The sequence below is a fragment of the Aythya fuligula genome, chromosome 1 (assembly GCF_009819795.1).
Source record: "Aythya fuligula isolate bAytFul2 chromosome 1, bAytFul2.pri, whole genome shotgun sequence".
Taxonomy (NCBI): domain Eukaryota; kingdom Metazoa; phylum Chordata; class Aves; order Anseriformes; family Anatidae; genus Aythya; species Aythya fuligula.
The window spans coordinates 128,833,575-128,854,409 of record NC_045559.1 but is presented as its reverse complement, the minus strand read 5'-3'; the positions used below and the strand labels follow the sequence as shown (position 1 = coordinate 128,854,409).

The 20,835-nt window shown below is 40.0% G+C and overlaps 2 protein-coding genes across 14 annotated transcripts in view; one reads left to right on the top strand and one right to left on the bottom strand.

Moving 5' to 3' along the window:
• OFD1 (OFD1 centriole and centriolar satellite protein) overlaps positions 1–740 on the top strand; it is a 30,779-nt gene extending 30,039 nt beyond the window's left edge. For both annotated transcript variants that reach the window (XM_032192097.1, XM_032192107.1), the window contains exon 22: positions 632–740. In XM_032192097.1, the coding sequence (XP_032047988.1) occupies positions 632–677 (46 nt within the window). In that variant the 3' untranslated portion in view covers positions 678–740. The remainder of the gene's footprint in view (positions 1–631) is intronic.
• Positions 741–1,250: 510 nt separating this feature from the next.
• Positions 1,251–20,835, bottom strand: part of GPM6B (glycoprotein M6B) — a 108,125-nt gene continuing 88,540 nt past the window's right edge. For 9 of the 12 annotated variants that reach the window (XM_032192145.1, XM_032192155.1, XM_032192200.1 and 6 more), the window contains 6 exons: positions 15,062–15,248; positions 11,828–11,984; positions 8,565–8,736; positions 6,557–6,630; positions 6,166–6,231; positions 1,251–3,806 (listed from right to left, as the gene is read on the bottom strand). In XM_032192145.1, coding sequence (XP_032048036.1) covers positions 3,657–3,806; positions 6,166–6,231; positions 6,557–6,630; positions 8,565–8,736; positions 11,828–11,984; positions 15,062–15,248 — 806 coding nt within the window. In that variant the 3' untranslated portion in view covers positions 1,251–3,656. Of the gene's footprint in view, positions 3,807–4,419; positions 5,448–6,165; positions 6,232–6,556; positions 6,631–8,564; positions 8,737–11,827; positions 11,985–15,061; positions 15,249–20,835 lie in introns of those variants that run through there. The other 3 variants (XM_032192174.1, XM_032192213.1, XM_032192130.1) reach the window with 1 other exon arrangement.

Below are 20,835 nucleotides of genomic sequence, written 5' to 3'. Positions count from 1 at the left end.
TTTGAATTGAATCTAGCTTTGATTTATTAGTAGCATCACGGACTTTTAACAAACTAGTTCACACATCTTATTTCAGGGGTTTTTGGCAGCCTGATAGAGTTCCACAGCTAGGGCATTGCCTGTGGTTATCTCTAGAGATCAATAAATAAGGATTTGTCGCTTTTAGTTTCTTCATGGGGGGAAAATATCTCTATCAATCAAATCTTTCAGGTTATCTGAAGATGTAGAATTGAAAATATATCTAAGCAAAAAATATAGAGCTGATTAAAAGTGACTAACACTGAATCATTACTAGCTACAGTGTGATCTGTCCCTTTAAAGTGCTGTTTTACACACCAGACCCTATGCTGGCGCTCCTGAATTATATCTGTGCAGTGTTCTTTTGTGCTACCACAGTAGTCAATAGTAATGCTGTTTGATGGATGAGGTGGCCCAAATCCTCGCTCTTAAAGGCTTGCTCTTGGAACAGCAAGAAAACTGCAGCATAGATTGTCATTGACTAAAGCCTGTGATTAGATGCACTCTATTAAGTTGTGTGTAACTAACTTTCTCTGAAACAAACGTATGCTTCATACAAGAAACTACTTCAGACTTAAAGCCATTTTTTTCTCCTTTCCTATCCCCACTACAGTGCTGCAGGCATTTCTCATGGAGATGATGATGAAAGCTTCTGGTGAACAGCTGCAACCGGTTTCGTTTTTCTTTTTCTCTTTTAACTACAATAAAATGTTTTTAAAACAGCTTTCTGACCGTAAATGAAGTTGCAATAAATGCTAGGCAGAGGAATTGCAGGGTGTATAATTATAAATGAGTAAGGCTGCTATTGAAGTCTTACCCCTTTAGTCACCGAATTTCAATATTGAGTCTAGATGTGTTACTATTCCAGCAGGAGGCCCTGGAGCATGGTGAGAGAAAGGCCAAAGCTATGTAAAGAAATGAATGTGTATGTTCAGGTAGATGGGCTTGGCCTTGAATTCCTAGAAACATCCACAGCTTTTGAAATGTTGTTCCTCCCCTCCCCCACAAAATGTAACAAACAGTAAGTCAAAGTAACAGCCGAACTTTTTATTACACTGAGGCTATCTCATGTTTTTAAAGGTATCCCGTCGAAACCCCTGGCTTCTGCTTTTTTAGAGAGCAGAGACAGAACCACGCTAACTTGCCCCTTTTACTGCTACAGCATCAGAAACACTTTTAAAAGCAGCCTTTTCTCATGCTTTGTTAGTATTAACCAGCCCAGAACCGAGAGATTCAAATAAAAATGCTATTTAACTCATCTTTATTTAAGCTTTGCATTTTGTAGGTAAATTATAGGCAAGATCATTAAACTTTATTTACAGTATAAAATACAGTTTTTTTTTTTTTAATCAATGAAGTAATTTTGGGCGGCAGCATATAGTACAACTTGCACTGCATTTGAGGCTGCTTACCTTGACCTAACTACAGGAACATGAAGCCAAGTTTGACAGAATTTAGGGGCAAAACTGAAGCTCCCTCTTGAATTCATTGGAGATTGAAATGTGGTGTACCATAAATGAGACACACTTTCTTTTTTAAATTAAGACAAAATAGTTAGGGGATAGTCTAATTTTACATGCTGCTAAATTAACTTTGTGTTGCAGCAAAGATGGAATTTACAAAGTTCCTCAGAAATTTGTTTTGTCTGATGTTAAGCACGGGCTGAATAGTGCTTGTTGCTTTATGCTGCCCTGGAACAACTATCAGTAGTTAATGCTAGAAAAACTTACCATGCTGAAGCATACACCTACAGGGCAGCCTTTCGCAGTACATTATCAAATGGACAATATTGAACAGAATGTGTTTAACTTCAGATAGAGATATAAAACAGAGATGCACTAGTATAGAGTAGCTGTAGGTCTGTTTTAAAATAAGCATACACAAGTGTTGTCTATTATCTACAAATATTTATTTTAACACTTGGATGTAACTACAGGAAGCCCTTGGCACTGATAGAAAATATTGATTCACTGTTAGGTTACAAAAATTTATACATAGCAAAATTTAATGCTCTTTACATAAAAATATTAGACTACTTAAACAAAACTTCAAAAACTCCCAGTAATAGCTACACTGAATTAGAAAAGAATTAGGCTTTAAGACACTGCCTCCATTATTACCCTTATGCAAACACTGGGCTAGAACATCACCTGCATTGCTGTAGAAATGTCTCCTTCATGCAACAGGTAAGAACATACACTAGGCTATTTTGTCATATTTGCTCTACACGGATCAACTTTGCCCCCTTTTTAAACTGTCAAATTAGACTTCAATATTTAACAGAAAAATTATAGTTGAAGTTAATACCCCCCAAAATGCCTTTTCTCTTAATACTGACTTAAAGAAGTTTTGTGCTTCCTTTGACTTACTTATATTCAGCAAACAGTCAAAACGATCAAACCACACGTCAGCTTAACATGGGTATGACTTGAATATTCAATTTTTTCAAATGACTGATGTATTTTACTTTTCCCCCGACATTTATATTTATATATATATATATCATATAGAACAAACACCAAATATACCATCACTAATACTCAAGATATCACTGAAAGCTTCTGAAATAAACATTAATTAGAAGGCAGACTTCTATGGGAAATGACTTTAAAATGGCACCAGTTTGTGTTTGTTTTTTTCTGAACACCACGTTTTCTTAATGTGCTAATTAATTTGTAAAAAGGAAAACACATAAGCACTGACTATAAATTTGCTAAGCACCAAGATAGAGAAAAGGTGGACATCCTGTATTCTGCTTTATGGCTGTCATTTTTATTGTGTAAAACTCTGCAAACTTCGTCATCTGCTCATTTGGAATAGTCACATCAGTGTCATTTTAATAAGGTAACACTTTTCACTTAAAATGAAGGATAATGGTCTCCTGCCACTATATAAATGCTAAGACATTTATAGAAAATAAATATTAAGGCAAAGCTGACATTTATTTTCAAAGAAGGGGATCATTATCCAGATCCAAGCATCTACATTCCATTAAATAGTTAATAAAAAGATTAAAACTTGGGACATCTGCTCAACACTCAGGTAAGCACAGGAGAATGACTGTTCATTGTAAAAAACTGTGGCACAAAAGTAGATTGCTGTTCCTGTGGCCCATGTAAAGAGTGTTCAAAGGCTGCCCTATTAGGACTTATGAAACGCTGAAACGCTGCAACTGTGCTTCCGAATAAGCACAGGCTATCAGAAATCTTAGCCAGCCACAGTTCCATTTGGTATATAAACTGAGATACTAAATCACACATCTTACACGTGCCTTTGTCTAAGGTCTGTACAAACATCTACTGCTTGCTGGTTTGGAGCACCTGCCACAGTTTTGTGCAGGAATTCATGCTGCATGTCAAATAGTAAATTCTGAACGTCTCAAAGAAGAATAATTTGGTCACTTATTGTGAAGTGTTGCCTTTTAAAATGCCTGGAATAAAACCTCCATTCTCTGCATGAAAGGATGGAAGATTACCCATGGGAAGATTTCCCTATGAACGTGTTCCAGGAGCTTGAACGTGAAGCTTTTACACTTCTCTATAATTTTGTTTGGTAGACACACATCTGTACTGCAGAGCAGCTATTTGTTGATTTGTCAGAGCTACAGAATTCTTCTGCTGAATTACTGTGGCAAAGATTTATGTGTAAGAATTGAGTTGCTCTTTTGACCGAGACTGGATATCCTGAAGCTCCTGCTCTTCTTTTGCTTTGATATCTTGGTAGGCCTGCATTTTGCTTGCATCCTTTAAGTAGGCCCAGTTAGAAGACAGTATCATGAGGAAGTGGATCTGGAAGAGAAGGGTGAGCATGATGGCTAGTGAGCATGTCAAGAGGCAAAGCAAGCTGCTAGTTAGATTAATAGACGCTCTTTACAATAATGACCAAAAAAGTTATTCTACGTTAATAAGCATTCTGTTATTAAAACAAGCACAGAGGCTATTCTCAAAGATCTCTAGAATTTTGCATGCTAATATTTAGGTTGGTTATTCACAACTTAGAGAAAGTTAGTACAACAGTAATAAAATGAGCTGAAGAGTTGTACGGATCAATTAAAATGCAGAATGGGGGGAAGCAGGGAAAAAAACTTTTGTATGTGGCAATTTAGATCCTATGTATACTAAGAGGTGCTCAGAAGAACTGGTTTCTAAGGTCGTGGTGTTTATGTATATTCAAGCCCAGATCCTGGTAATTCTTTTCACCCAACAAGCAGATGAGAATTCCACCCTCCCCCTGGAAAAAGCCTGAAATTGTAAACAGTTTTATTTACGTGAACAAGGCTACATTAACACATTGAAAAATTAAACAACAAAACATGAGTCCAAAACTAAGCAAAAGCATGCAATCTCTGGGTTAAGATGTCTTAATCATGTATTGTTATAACTACATTTTAAACTCTCATTGTCTAACTTCAGGTGAAAAGTTTTACATCATAATTAGCTTTTTTTTTTTTCCCATTATTATTGTGTGGATTTTTCCTGGTTTTTGAATTCATCTCTTCCCAACATCTTTTCACCATACTTCATGCAAAAAATCTACATCTGAACATATTGATTCACTTCTTTTTATTTTTTCCCCCAACAGTGTAAAAATGTCTCTATGATCTATGCATGGTTTTGCTTCCCGTGCAGTCATACTTACATTTTTGAGATCTGGCTACTGAGAAATCAGTTACTAAAGTGCAAGTCATACAAGAACAGAAACTATTTATATGCTATTTCTTTACAAGTTTAGGGTCCAAAACCAGAATGTGATTGTTTTACGCAGAGCTAATACAAGGATGTATTTCCTTCCAGAGAGAGCACGATTTGGCAGTTATTTGAAAATGAAGTAAAAGAAAATAATCAACTTAATCATCCATGCACCAGAAAGACAAGCCGACTAATTCATAATACTGGGGCTTCTGATTTCTGCCAAAAGAGACTGGCACGACTTTATTACTCTTTATATTTTGTATCATATATATTTGTATGCTCAGAGTTTTTTGCAGTTGTCATTCAGGATGAAGAATAGATGAGTAATTCTGACCCTGAACTGTTCCAGTCTTTGTTTTAGAGATGACTGCTACAAAGCAAATGGAGACTTCAAATGAAAAAGTCCCATCTTCCAAAGGACAATTTATAAACAGTCCAACAGTAACTGAATCCTCTCAACAGGAAAAAAATAGCCAGATCTCATCCACATCATAGTTCATATACAAGAAGTCATTTTATTAATCTGATAAGCTAAATGAGGCTTACTGAAGCTATTTACAATTACTGTAACAAAATTCAGAAAGCTAGACTTTTAGCCTAGGGTGTCAGTGGTATTTCAAGCTACAGCAATGCAGCTCTTTACTGGGCTTATACAATTTAGAATTTAGTGCAGCAATCTTCCCGACTCTTAAACTTCAAAACAGCATAGTTATATGTAGTAGCCATCATGTAGATCAGCTGGTGGAAGAGAACAAAATACAGGAGAGTAAGAAACAAACAAGGTGACGGCTCAAGCCCACTTGGGCAACCGTTGATACTTTTACAACAGATGCTATTCCGAGCTTCCTCCAGGGTGAAGATGCAAGGTAACTAACTTGCCTTTTGTCCCTTGAGTATAATCTACACACAGACCTAAGGCTATTTTGCCTAAGAGCAGGCACCATTACACCTGGATTGGGCTGATAGGAAGTTAGAAGCTGGCAGCTAGAGTAAGTGTTAGACACATGAAAAAAGCCATCTTATTAACATCCCTTTTTCCAACTGCTACCTGTGATTGGCATTGCAGGGCTGGACTAGTCAAATTGCCTGGGTCCAGACAAAAAGAACAAGAGGTTACAAGCTATTGATCAAATAAACTACAACAATGAAAAGAAATAGTGAACAGAAAAATATCAACAGTGGGTAGAAGTAGGATTTTAAAAGGACATGCAAAGATTTTTTTTTTCCTAAGGATAGGGCAGGTGAGTTAAGATGACTTCTTAAAGCAGAAGTGTTGGACCTGCTGACTCAGAATGCCCAAAGCTTAGCAGAAAGTAACAGTGATTACAGCTCACCCTCTTTTACGTCTAGTATCAGCATTTTTAAGATGCATAAAATTTGATCTTAAAGCATCTTAAGTCTGAAAGGAACACATTGCGCAGTAAAAAATAAAAAAATAAATAAAAATGCTACCCACCAATGCTATGACAGTGGCACCAGCTCCAGCACAAGCCACAATGAACAGGTGATAAGACATGTAGAACTAGGGGAAAAAGATGAAAAAACAAGATGTTAAAAATGTTTACATAACTAAGGATAGTATAACATGCATTTCAGCTGTTTTAAAGAATAAGGATAATAAATCTGTCTTCATAGCAAGAGGTTCAAAGCTCTAAAAACTTAAACTGTTTAGAAAACACTTTTTTTTTTTTTGATGATCAAAGCCAGACTAGTTTCAATATTCTGCCCAAATCAATTTCTTTTTACTCTTAGTATTAGTTCCCTCCACAAACTTTCACCAAGTTAGTTATTATGCTGTGCCTAAGTGACCTGGAGGCATAAGTCGCACATGGGCCATGCCTCTGTACCTCATTCGTGTTGCAGATGTTCTCCAGGATCGGACCACAGGCTTTGCCAGGTACAGCATTCCACGGGATAATACCTGAAATACCACAGCAAAAGAAACCACTAATTTTAGCAATCAACACATGCTTTCTGTTCCTTTCTTATTTTTTCTGCCCACTTGCCAGTTGTGTTCCCATTTTGGGCATCCACGCGTTGACCAGTACAGCTTTGAGTTGGCAGGAGAAATTAAAAAGCTCACTAAAATTGCACTTTCTCCTTATACCAAGGCTTGCTGCCAAGATATGTTCTCAGATGTGGTTTTCCCATATGGCAGCCAAATGGTTGGATTTTTGTGCTTCAGGTCCAGTCTCATACTGCCTGCTCCCCGAGACTGGGGACTGAAAGGGATCATCTGCATCTCAGAGATACTTGGCATCTTTCAGGACAGCACTTATTGTGCAATTCCTCACTAGATTAAGTGCTACTTGAACAACTGCTGCAGAAGAGGGTGAATGAGGAGCTGGAGGGGAGAACTACACAAGAATTTTCTTCTATTTAAGTTCCAGAGGGTAAAAAAGCATTAAGTGAGAGCTGCTACAAGAGAATCTGGTCTGCTATACCTCACGTACTCCCAATTACTTTTCTTACATGATTGAAAATCTGAAAAGTCGATGGGATCTAGAAAGTTTAAAATAACCTAAACTTTTAGACCAGTAACAGATGTAAAGCTTAAGCAGAAGCCATGGCTTGAAAAAGGAAAACAGCGCTTTTCCTCCTCGATACAACTCACATTTTAAACTCGGCTGGTTGGAATTAGAAACTTTGTAAGGGGCAGGTCATTGAAACTATCTCAGGACAATATGGCTTTCAGAAAGACTTTATAGGATTTACTTTAAAGCCAGTTTCTTCTCTGCAACTGCAAGATACAGTTGAAGGCATTCAGCTATTGCTTCCACCCAGAACTAGAAGACACTTCAGTGACACAAGCAGCGCGTTGAGAAGCTGCTCCCTCCTGCCACTCATTGAAAGACAAATGATTTTATCAATCAGAGGAAAAACACAGCCCCTCACTGCCCTGGCACAGCTGCAAAACAAACAGGAGAAGCAGAAGGGTGGAGGAGTGCACCTTTCCCCTGCACTCCTGGGCTTTGCTACTGAAAAAGGGTACTTCCCAGCCTCTTGGTGGCAGCTGCTGAAATAGGATGCAAGTATTTGATTTGGGACTTCTTACTTTTAAAGTTGGTACATCTTATTCTCTCCTACTGAACCTACAGGACAGGAAAGGAAAACCCAGCTTGCTTTCTTTCTCGACTGTGAATCAGTTTCCTCAGCTTTGATTTAATTAGTCCAAAGAAACAAACATACCCAGAAAATGCAAGCTAAAATGAACCCCAAAGTAACTGTGACAGAAGGTTTTCAGCACAGAGGAAGATGAGATTAACTTCAGGAAAAATTCACTTTAATGACTAAAGTATTTGAAAGGCCAGACAATATTTTAAGCTATTTCCCCACTGCTCTGCTACTTGCACCCCTCCCCTCCCCCAGTTTTCTGTGTGTAATTAGAAAGCAGAGTTAATTCATTAATATCTGAGGCAGACCCTCAATTGCAGGTTTTTGGTTTTCACTGAAAGTAATCATTACAGCAAAACTCAGGCATTAACTTCATAATTAAATGTAAAAACAGCTTTTTGAAAGAAAATACATATACAAATGGGCTTAAGAAAACAGATTCTGGTTATCTCTCAGCTTTGTCTCTAAGAACTTTATTTTGAGGCTGATCTATTTTTACACCTAATATTATGGTATTGGAAACTGCTACAAAATCATTTTAGATAAATGACTTGCCTGTTCAGTTAAACTGATTGCATCTGGAAAGAGATCAATGTAATCTGAATTAATTAGAAAAGTAATAGCACATTCAGGGACACAAGATGCTTTTGCATTTGGTTCATTTGATAAAGCTGAAACAAAACTACTGAAGATAGACCAAGGAGAAAGGATAAAGCATTTAATCAGGATTTAAATAAGTACCGTATTGCCTGATATCCACGCAGATCTGGTCCCCTGGAACTGTCATATTTGTCTGAAGAGATTTGATGACTTCGCAAGTTGACCATATGTTATAGAACATAAAGACAGGCACAGCGGAGAAGCCAAAGACCCCAAGCCAGGCCACTCCAAGCACATAGGTGAGGAAAACAAACTGGGCAGAGAAAACACATGCACTTCATATTTGCTCTTTGAAAAGAATACTTGAATTTTCCTTAAAAAAATGCTTCAGTACAGTCTTTAAACATATTTTCAGAAATTAAGTAATAAAGTATTTAATTTCCATTAAATTATTCCATTATTTCCATACATACTAACAACATTAGCATTGCTTATGTTGCTTACAAACACTTTGGTACTCTAAGTGCTTCTGAGAAAGTAATTCAGACATTTCTTTTTTCATCTGGCTGCTTGAGCAAGCAGCTTGGCCTCCTGAATGAGCAGTTCATTAATTTCTCAAGAGTCTCAGCTAAGCAGGTTGTAGGCTAAAACCAATAAAATTACAACAAAAGTCAATTTAAGGATTTTTTTTTTTTTATTAACTGCAATATACTAGCACTTCTATACAACTTGCAAATCAAAACAATAGAGTGAATTGATGTATGCAGAGCTCTTCTGTACTCCCTGATTTATTGAAATCAATTTTGAATGTAACAGTTGAGAATACCTATTTTAGAAAACATACCATGTTCATTACAGCAGATCAGAAAACTAATACACATTGCCAAGACAAAAATTACTTACTTCAGCTCAGATGATCATGGATTTTCCTATTAAAATTTGCTTTATTTTGCTGTTGTTGTTGTTAATATTACATACATTTTCTTTGGTAAGATTATCAGGTACTCACTCACGGCTCCAGATATCTCCAGCTTTCTGCTCCCACTGGACCTCTGCTCTCTCCTATTCTTCCATGTTAAGTTTTATGGTGAAACACTATCTTGTGAGCTCTGGCATCAGCTCCTAGCTTCCCCCTCCTTGAGAGGCTAAGGTTTGGATTCCCCTTGCAAAATGGGGAAACATTTTTATATTTTGTGTGTTCCTTTATCACCATTCTTTGACTGTAGGTGGGTTGGAAAGGCTTCACTTTCCAGTAGAGCACTGTATTCTTATCAGAAGCCTGTGTGCCAGAGCAGCAGAGATGGGAAAGAAACTGAAGTGGGGGTTGTCTTAGCCTGACCCCAGAACTGACGGCCTGAACAAATTCTGCAGCAGTGGAAGTTTGCATCCTCAGAGGTGTGTCCAGACACACTGAGCAACTTTGAAGTAACTGGTTAGATTTTGGAGGGAAAGAAGGTGGGAAGTTGGAAGCACTTGGAAAACAGACATACACAGAAAACCTGCTAATCTTGAATTAATACAACTGAGCTAAAATACCCTACGTCATGCCAGACACTAGAAGTTCTCAGTGGGTTTTGGTAATAACCAAGTAGACCAGTTTAAAGGATTTCTATAGATACACTATACATAAAACATGGGTTTGCATGTGCATATTTGAAATATGCATGAGAAGGAGAATGGGAAGCCTTTAACTCCTAAAATAGCTAAGAAAAAAAAAATAAAAATCACTCTCACATACAACACAGATAAAATGTTGGAAACAGTTCTTCTGCATTACCACAGCCAACAGAAATAATTCAGTCAAGTCAAAAGACTATCTTCTGTAGTAACCTTATGCAACATGGAAGGGACTGCACCCAGCTTGGTGATGTAACTGAGGAATAAGTAGAAGTGTTCTTGATTAAATAGGCAGAAAAACACAGTGGATGGCTAAAAGCTGCTGTCTGCAGGCACCACCAGTCTGTTAGGATGTTGTTTCTCCTCACAAACCTTGTTCTAAAGCCTGGTGTTTTAAGCAGCTCTAGCACGAGACAGTGGCATATGCTATAGCTGTCGCCACTAACCACTGAGATGTCTTACCAGAGCTTCAAGTCTTAACTGAACTGTTAAACTCTCTCTTTAATTGTCTGGACAAACAGGACAACATGAAAACATGTTTTTGTGTCATATGTCTGTGTGTCACACTGGTATTTGTGTAAGCAGCTGACAGTGACGTGCCTCCAACTACCCAACAGTAACAAGTAACTACCCCTTGCAGTAACAAGATGTGTATGCTTCTACTGTATTTTGGATCTTTAGAAATGCTGTTTTAGACATAATTTTGCTCCTCACTGAAGATGATACTTTCAAAGAAAAGAGCAAGAAAATAGCTACTTAACTAGAAAATGATTGAATGTCTTATTTTTATTAGCCCTTGAAAAATTCAGTAAGTATCCGACAGCACAGTGGAAAATTCTTAACCCGTTTGAAAATAAACATGCATCTTCTTTGTATTTAACCAGCTGAAAGTACATATTTTTTAAGTACAGGATATAGGTTGTATATTAAAATGCAACAATCACATCAAAAGCCTCTTCTCTTCTCACCCACACTTTCCCGTGGGCGATCTGTCATACTGCTTAGCTTCCTCCAGAATTACAAGCTTTGAATTCAGATTTTCAGAAATAACTTTGAAATCCTGTCTTAGAAACATAGTTATGTTTCTGTTCTTGCAGAGTGCGCCCTAGGGGGCAATGTGGGTGAGAATCTGAAGTTTTATTTTTAGTTAAACTTTGTTTAAGATGTTCTAATACAGAAGTATATTGAAGGGAAGATGGCTTGTAACTTTAAGGCTCTAAGTGTTTCAGCTTTGCAAAAAAGACTCATTATTATATCTGTATGCCTTTTGCCATCTGCAAAAGCAAGACAGAAATACTTGATTCAAGTGCAAAGATGTTGTGAAGCTTCATTCATTAGTGTTTGTTTGAAGGATCCAGACGTTCCCATGTAGAATAGACTATGGAAGTCAGAGGAACTGCAGTCTGCTATTTAAATAGCTCTGCAAACCACAGCCATCTTACAATCTGCCCTTGAACATTATCAGTGTACTCTGTGTTCAAAAGTGCAAATTCCATTTTGTCTCACACAGAATTTTTCAAAATCAGCAGCCTCCACCAGTTTCAAACAGTGGGTTCAGCTTTAGGAGGGGAAGGCCACGGTAGCACCCCACCAGTCAACCTGCAGAACTTGGGTTTGACCAAGCATCCACAAAGTTCAGAGAGGGACCAGCAACAGGCACTGGCTCACCCATAAGGAGTTAAACAGAGGTTCTGGCAATACACTGTGGTTCAGAGACACAGGAGTCAAGCCAAGCCCAATAGGTTTTAGCAAGGAAGGACAACGTTCCCATTCCTAGTGCTACTCACCATCCCACTGATGCAGCGGCCACAAGCTGTTGTTTTGAACTCTCCATGCAGCTCCTTCACAGCACTTGTTGTGTAAAAGCCTTCTGCCAAAAGGATTATTCCATATAAGAAGAAAAATGATGCAATGCCATAAATTACATACTGCATTAGCTGTATTCTAAAATGAAAAAGAAAAAAAAGGATGTAATTAGATTTAATTCCTTTTAAAACAAAGCAAGTCTTCCCTAATCATAACAGGTATGAGTCAACTCACTTTCTAGAAACACAGTTTATGCTCTTTAAAGCATTTTAAGCATGTAGGCTGCAGGAAAGTGCTGCTACAACTTCTACAGGTAAGCAGTACCAATGTCCGTTAGTTTTGCACCCACTGTTTGTGCTGCAGTTCCTACCCTGACTGCTGTTAGTCACAAGCTGGAAGACTCCATTTCATGCATCCACCATGGAGATTTTATTTTCCCTGTGGCTGACCCTGACACCTACCTCAGGGAATGTCCAATAGCTACAGCATAGAAAGTGTGCACTGAAGCAGAAAAGGCTGGAGCTGAACTACTGGCTGAACGACCACACTCCATGGTGGCTCCTTTGGCTTAGGGGAAGGAAGTAGACCCCAAAAATCACTGTTTTGACATGTAAAATCCAGTTAACATATGTTTACAGAAATTTGTGTGGAACTTTTCTGATACAAAACTCAACAAACGTTGCAGAGAGTTCTGAGGAATGGTCTGCTCCACAGCCTAGGAGGGTACTTCCAAGTGAGCTTCAGTGCCTGAAGTCACACAGCTGTGTTAAGCTCCCTTAAATGTAGTTAAGGTTAAAAACCTGCAGCAAATATTTAGGAAATCCTTCCATTTGAGGTAGTCTGGAACTGTCCAGAAGAAGAAGATCGCACGGTATGTGGCATAAGAGCTTCCTTTGAATCTTATTTGAGAAGGTTCTTGATTTCCTACAAACATACCATCTGCAGTGAAAATCTTATGGTATTTTTACTCTTGGTAAATGGTATCATTTCTAGCATTACCAATCCAGTTATGGATTCAGTGTGTGAACCTGACTGTTTTGGAGGACCAGAATGCCAGATCTTGTATACAACAATTCTGCTGGTCTCCAAAAATCATACTTCATTGCAAACTTCTCCAGAATTAATGTCTTTAAAAAAAAAAAATTTTTTTTTTTATTGAGATGTTTATTTCAGATGAATATGTTCACGTAACAGGAAAATTAACTTTGTAGATCTATACTGATGCTTTCGTTTGTTTGTTTTAGGAAAAAATGCATATACATTTTTCCTTAGATTTTTTTTCAATTCTCACTACTCTCCCCCAACTAGCTTCTTCAAAGAGCACCTGCATGTTTTAGTTTCGTTTAAAGAAAACTGATGACTACCATTTACACAGTTAAATGTTATCCAGACAGATAGCACACCCCTTGTATCAAAATAGGATATTGCTCATTTAAAATTATATGTGGGAAGTGAAATAGTGTTCATGTTTATTTTCCAAAGTGATTCAAAATAACAGGATAAAGCCATTGCACCTGCACTATAAAGCATGAAAAAATTAACTCAGCGTTTGATGGAGAATAAAAGAATACTTCACTGTCACCAACAATCTATGTACATTACTAGAAATTAGTAATACAAAACCTGGTTAAAAATCTGTTCTACAAATGATGGCCCTACTAATACATTTTTCATTTATATTACATCTCTTGGCCTTAAATAATTTGCCCCTTTCTGGCATCTCCTCTCCCTTGCCTTTCTTGTTTGACTTCCACAGAGCCAGAGACCACAGCTGGAATTACAGCTGGAATTTGGTAGGGATTACACAGCCCCCCAGCTGCTGATGCTGCCTCGGCAAGAAACATTGTCAACAATTCTCCAAAATTCAAAACTTGCTGCCTGTTGTGGCTACTTTTGCAATTTCATTTTCAAATTCTAAGAACAGCTGCTCATTGTTTTTCTCTAAATTTTTATGCTAATAGTAGCATCCCTGTGGTTCACACAACAGAGCTGGGGACGTGGTGCTCAGCCTCAGGGGGCACAGGAATCAGTGGCTGGGTGCAATCCCAGTGCCATGGGGCAGCTTTAGGCATTGGGAGGGGGAAAAGCCCCCAAATGGTGCTGCAGGCCTGCAGTCAGTGCTCTCAGAGGATGGGAAGGGGGGAGCTGTGGTGGTCATCAGGCTCAGTGCCTGCAGATTGACAGGTCTGTGTCCACAAGAGCTAAAAGGGAGGCTATGGAAAAAGAAAAACAAAACAAAACAATGAAGTAACAAAAACAAACAAACAAACAAAAACTCTGCAGAAGCTGGCAGATGGGCAGGCCCCCCTGTAGAGCCCATGTTCCTGCTGCCTTGACTCCTTAGCATCTTGACACTGGCATGCAATTTCCATTAAGTTCAGCTTGATCAAAATTCCTTTCCACCACTGAACAGAAGTCTTCTCAAGGACCAGCAGCTTCAGATTCAGGGGACATGTAACACCCAGCTGATGCTCCAAAGACCAGGTATCTGAAGTACTGAACACTTGGGTCTACACGGTCCTCATCATTAAAGGAAAACAGAGGTTTGCTCCAGTGGGGCTGCAGGTTCTGAAACAGGCTTCACTGATAAAGCTCAGGAACACAAAATCCCCTAACATTTCACTGGTGGTTATTTGCAAAGGCTAAAGTAGCAAAGACAAACATCTATACTATTTATAATCTTTCCTCTCTCCTTTTTTTCCTGCTTTTCTGCTCAGTGCACAATACCCATCCACCTTCTTCTGAGGGGCGATGGACACAACAATGCTTCACAGTTATTTCTGTTATACCTTCAAACTTTGTATTGCTGCTGGATACTATTTCTTTGGTTTTCAACACATTTACCAGGGAATCTAATTCAAGCACAGGATCTTATCCTGCCCTGTGCAAAAAGCTGCTTCTCCACTCTGGGTGCACCTTTGTTTTCTGATGACTGAAAAAAGTCAGGTATAATTCTGGAGCAGTAGGTATAATGCACCTATTTAGAGGTCTCTTGATGCTCATGAAATTGATGTAATGAATACAAATGGGTTAAGCAGGATACACACTCTGCCGCTTTGAGTGTAAACACTGAAAAACACCTATAGGTGTTGGAGAAACAGGCAACCTAATGCTCAGGGATAGAGACTGAGATTTGAACCCATCTCTGCCCATCCAGCATGAGGGTGCTGTGGTGGAAGTTCTTCATGAATAATGGCAATGGGAGGCATACTTACACTTCACTCAGCAAAGCATGGTCGCTGGCAGTCGTGGAGAAGTGCTGCTCAAGGATGGACACCGTGCCTGTGAGCGCCACATGGCCGCAGCCACAAAACAAGGCTACCCCCGAGAAGCAGAGAATGGTTGCCACCAGCGAAGCATATGGCACTCCTCCTAGGCACTTAATGCAACATTCAAAGCAACCTAAGCAGAAGAAAGAAAGCCAAAGGAACGTTATGAGCAAAAAGCAAATAATGAGGGAAAAGAATATTCGCTCTCTGCTTGACAAAAGCCGTGGGGAATAAAAGGCCCAGACATTGACGTTGCGCTAAGCAAAAATCTATAGATGGTGCAAGAAAGCATCACCCTCTAAAACAGTGACCTACAGATCTGTCGGGGTGAGCTCAAAGCCCAGAAAGTGGGCCAAGTGCTCCTAACTCTACAGGATCAAGAGGAGATCGATGAGACAGCCTATGAAATGGAAAAAGAAAAAAAGCTGTTTATCTGAAGTGATCCGTTGCAATTCAGCTGCTGACACAGAGCTCATCACATGTCAGCATTACTGGTATTAAGGACACGAGCACCAGGTGCTAGCACTGCTTGGGAAGCCAGAGAAGTAAGCGCTCAAGCCAACGAAGCCTTCTGGAAAAGTGAAAGATGCTTTGTTGCTTTCATTGACAGGGGAACATGTTTAGGTCTGTGAAACCTAACTACTCTGTGCTCTTCCATATCTTTCTGTGTAAATCCATATAAGGTTATACAGATACAGATATTTATCAGCAGAAAAAAATAGTAGCTGCCAAAAAGTAGCAATTTTTACTGACAGTAGTGAGATGGAGCAGTATTATACATTTCCAGCTTTATAGGACGCACTGGATTTACAGTGATCCCTGAGTACAGTCTGCAGTAGCGTAATCATAGTCTTAATGAAATTTATTGTCCAGGCAGTCTGAGCTAACAAAACAACCCCCCAGAACTGCTGCTCGGCAAGCACTGCAATAAGGTTGTGGCAGCCGTATTACCAGGCTCCTCCCGACCGCCCTGCCTGAAAGCCCATCTGCTTGCAGAGCTGGGAAATGTAAATCGGAAACAAACACAGCTTTTAACCGCGTTATAATGGTAATGGCAATCCATACCAATTCATTACTTCGGGGTGATGGCATTAAGCTGTCTCCATTAAGGTACGTTTCATACAACTGCGCAACGCACACAAGCCATTAGGACCCCGCTCGATGGCGCGCTGGGCCTAGTGCCACAGCCCACTGCTCCTGCTGGATGGCACTAAATTAAGAAACCCTGCGTGGGTATGGGACAGCCAAACCCACACATCCCGGCTTCCTCAAAGTCCTAGTCCAGATCATAAGTATAAAATTATCTTTTTAGAGAGCCACCGGCAAATGTCCCAGTGAGGCTCAAGCAGCTACCACCACCGAGATGACTTAAAATGCCACTCTGCTGGCTGCAGGCAAGGTTTAATTACATGGGAGTGAGCCTGGGAAACATCCATAGCCAAGCCCGCAGCTGGAAGCTGCGCAGTGGGAGCTACCTCCAGGACAGAAACCCTGCAGCACCCACAGACACGGCAGCTGGGCACTCAGGGGACAAAGCACAGCAAGCAAACACAGATGTGTGCTATCAGAGGAAATCATCTCGTGTTCGTCTTATCACAGAGGTTCTGGGTTGAGTTCATATACCAGGCCTTGCAGAGCAAACCTCAGCTTTACCACAGCTCCCAAGCTACACATCGGACTCAACATTTCCTATATGTGAGGCTGGCTCGCTTCCACCAGTGTCTGCCTCCGCATCAGGCCCACATCTCCTAGAGCTGATCCCAGGAATTGTTGCATCTGGTGCAGGGCTAGCAGCAAAGGACTGTCCATGCCTAACAGCATGGCAGCTCAGCAGAGCATGCCCAGCACTGACATGGCTACAGCCCAGCACAAAACGGCCTCCCGGGTCCTACTCGTGAAGGAGGAGGAAACCAAACACCAGCTTGCTACCTGGTGAGCAGGAGGTCAATCACCTTCTCATGCTGATCACTTCACAGAAGGATCCCACCAGAGATGGGAAATAAAAACAGCTGGAAACAAAACCAATAGACTGACAAGGTCTGCAAGAAAAGCTTCCTGTTTCAGAAAATGGGAGCAGCCTGCTTGACAAAACTCTCAAAACTGGTGTAAACAAAGGATTAACGATTAATGTCACCCAGCTAGGTACCTGTCTCCCTGGTACCCCACACTGCACAGCCTGCTGCCCAAGCTACTAGCAGAACAACCATCTTAGAGAAATTGAAGGATATCTTATCCCAACACATTTTCGCAACACCTTTTGTTCATCCACAGACCCTTGAATACGGACTGATGGTGGCAAACCCCCTCTCTTCCAAGGTGTTGGCAGTAGCACATAGCATCTTTGTGGCTATACTCTTCATATTCTACCCCAACAGCCCAAGTAAGAAGGCACCACAACAATTTGAGTGGCCTTTATTGTTTCAGACCATGGCCAAGGGACACCCTAAGAGGTCTCTTAAGCAACCACGCTATTTTGAGTGAGGCAGAGGAAACTGCCCGAATGTGGAACTGCAGGAACTTCACAGCAACCCTCAACATGCAGGCAGAGGGTCTTCAGTTCACAGGGAAATTGCACACTGCCAGCTTGCAAGTGTACACAAGGTCCCAAAACAGCACGTTTCCATGAGACAGCACCCATACATGCACAGTTATCTGCCATCCAGATCAACACCACAGCTTCTGCAGAGTCTCCTGCCAGAGGGTACGTGACCCGCGGGACAGCATCTCATCTTGGGATTAGGGCTGCCAGGCCCTTGCTTTGTGAGGACCCTAAATTCATGCCTCGCCTGAACAATAGAGCTGTTTTCTAATTTTATTTATTTATTTATTTTAATTCAAACCTTAAAGAGGAGCAGCTTCAAAAAACAGCTAAAATTAGAAGTTCATCAAGCACTAGGATATTTGTACCCAGCTTCCCAGCTGGGTAAAATTTCTTTTCAAAATGGAAGCTTTCTAGGCAATCTGCTTTATGATCCATTTCTGTAACCCCAAGTCAGCAAGTATCTTCATACAGTATACAGCAAACCACAATGACGTTTGCCTATCTCATACTCACTTTTAAAAAATAGCTTGATAACACACTGATGACAAGTGCACCCTGATTGTCTGCAAACTAAAGCTGACCAAAAAAAGTATATATATATTTTTAAAAAAAGGTCTAGTTCCCATTTTCTGTTACTTTTTACTTTCCATACAGCCACTGCACTGAAGCTTTCAGCTGTACATCCACTTCCAACACAGCAGAGTAAAATGATTTAAATATGAAACTGTGGAGCACAACCACACATCGCTGCATCTCCCCTTTCAATGGCCATTTTGTACAAGGCATCACTAGAACCTTTTGTGCAAGTCAGCAGAATAAAAACATTTTTTGTCCCCAGGCTGGTGAGCAGCAGTTGCCATGGCGGCAGGTTAATAACAGCCCAATGATTTGCCCAGGGCTGCCTGTGATCTTGGCTACAGATTTAACACACTCTCAGAAGGAGGCCAGCTAAAACAAGGACTGAGATTATTCTCTAGGGAATGAATGCTATTAAACACACACACACACAAATATTCTTGCTAAAGGACAAAAATAAAGAGAAGAAAAAAGGGACAGGAACCAACTATTCTTTTAATCTCCTGGAAACTATCAGTCACAGGAAATTGGTAAAGGATGAACCAACATATGTACACAAATCAGCAATTGGTTGCTTAATATATGAAGAATAATTATATAATCTATCCAGCAGTGTACAGACTATATGCAGGGGCTTAGCCATTCAATTTCCCATGTCAAATGGCAATTGTGTGGCTAAAGTGTCTTTGGTCCTTTAAGTACAGCTTTAAGATTTAAACTCAGTAAAGCAAGGTAATGCAGATTTAATGGAAAGCAGTCTTAAGGAAAAAAAAAAAAAAAAAAAAAAAAAGAAAGAAAAAAGAAAAAAGCAATTCTCAGACTCTGACTCATCCTACTAAAGTTGAGATGGACTGGAACGACAAAATCTGTGCTAATGAGATGACAAAATGCAGTGCAATGGGATCAGGTAGGTGTTTTGGGTAGTCCCAGGGCTTTGTCTAGGAAGTTAACACATCAGCTCTTGAAGGGCAGGCTTGAAAAGCTGTGCCAGATGTATGTTCATAAAGCCATCAATCAAAACAAAGCACGGAAAACATGATGTAATGAGTGTCCACAACACCTCCTGGACAGAAAGCCCACCTCTCCTCTAATGTTCGGTACTACTTCTAGATTGAACTAGTGCCTCAGTGTATCCCCAGTGCAAACCACTGATACCCTAAGGCCACTCAAGGTTGTTGTGGGACAAAAAAACAGTGAATAAAGAAAACCAGAAATGGGGTTGGAAAAGCTCTCCATTTCAGGCAATTAAACCTCAAGGTTGGTTCCCATGGCCATTTTCTGAGTTGGCTCCCACTCTCTTTTCCCTAGAAGTTTCATTTATTCTCCTCACATAAATCTGTCTTCCTTTTCTTAAAGATGAAGCAATAGGCAACTTCCCCCCCCCACCCCGCCCCGTTGCTTACTGCCTGTAATTTTGTACTGCATTTTTAGAAATCCTGGCACATGGCACACCTGTCCAGTTTCCACATGGAATAAATGAAACAACCTCTTCTGCCCCAGAACCACCATCTCTCCTGTGTTCAGCACGGGGCTCAGGAAGCAAGTGCCAAGGAACTGTTTTCAAAACAAGAAGGTTACAAGAGACCCAAGGGAAGAAAAAGCACTCGATAACATCTTAAAGGCAGTCATTGCTTGTAAATCAGGTTCATTATTACACATCCACGTGAGCCTGGTGTTGGGATCACTACTCCCAATTCACATATAAAAGTAAGAGGAGAACTCAATATTTTACATTCACCTCCTCTTTCCCCGGTGCTGACGATTACCTAATGCCAAGCATGCATAATACTATGGGAATCTTAAACCACTATGGATCTTTGTCAGAAACTGAACTTTATGTCAATGAAAGCAAATGCCAATTTCACTTTCTGCCACCTACTGTATTTTTGAAAAATCTCCTTTCTGAATGGCTTATGCATGCTAGGATGTACAGTTTTGTACCCTAAAGCATGATTGACACTTACGGGGGAAGCAGTGAGGGATGTGGGAATATGCCAATACCTCGGAAGCAAACATGGCATTTGCCTCCCTCTTCCTTTCCTGTGTGAGAATAGGACAGTACCTAGCAGTGAGATAACTTCACTCTCACACCTGTCACCCACAACTGCTGCCAAGGGTCGCCAGCAGCAGTACAATAAGATAAAATGTTTAATCTTATGAGGGTCACTTTAAAGCAAGTGACAAACTTCTCTCCCTGCTTTAACAGAGGCACTAAAATGAAAAGGCTTTGTGTTAAATCACAGAAGTCTGTTAAAGCTCGGCTGTTACCTGTTCCTGTTCATCTCAAATGTTACTGATTTACAAAATATGACACAAAGCTAAAATCTTCATCAGCAATTATGATAAATGCTCGCTCACCACAGGTATGGATTAAGTATATTAAATAGACTAAATAAGTGATGAGTTCAAACAGAGCACATCCTGTGTTTTCTTCTTAAAACTCTTCAAGTCCAACCTTTCTAGGAAATTTTGCATTTGGTTCTCCCCCTAATTTTGCCTTTTTGTCCTCCCCAAATCAGAAGGGCTGTAAAAATTAACTTCTACTGAAAATGAACTTTTCTTGAGAGCCAGTAAACTTCATGCAATGCTGCTTCAGTCTAGT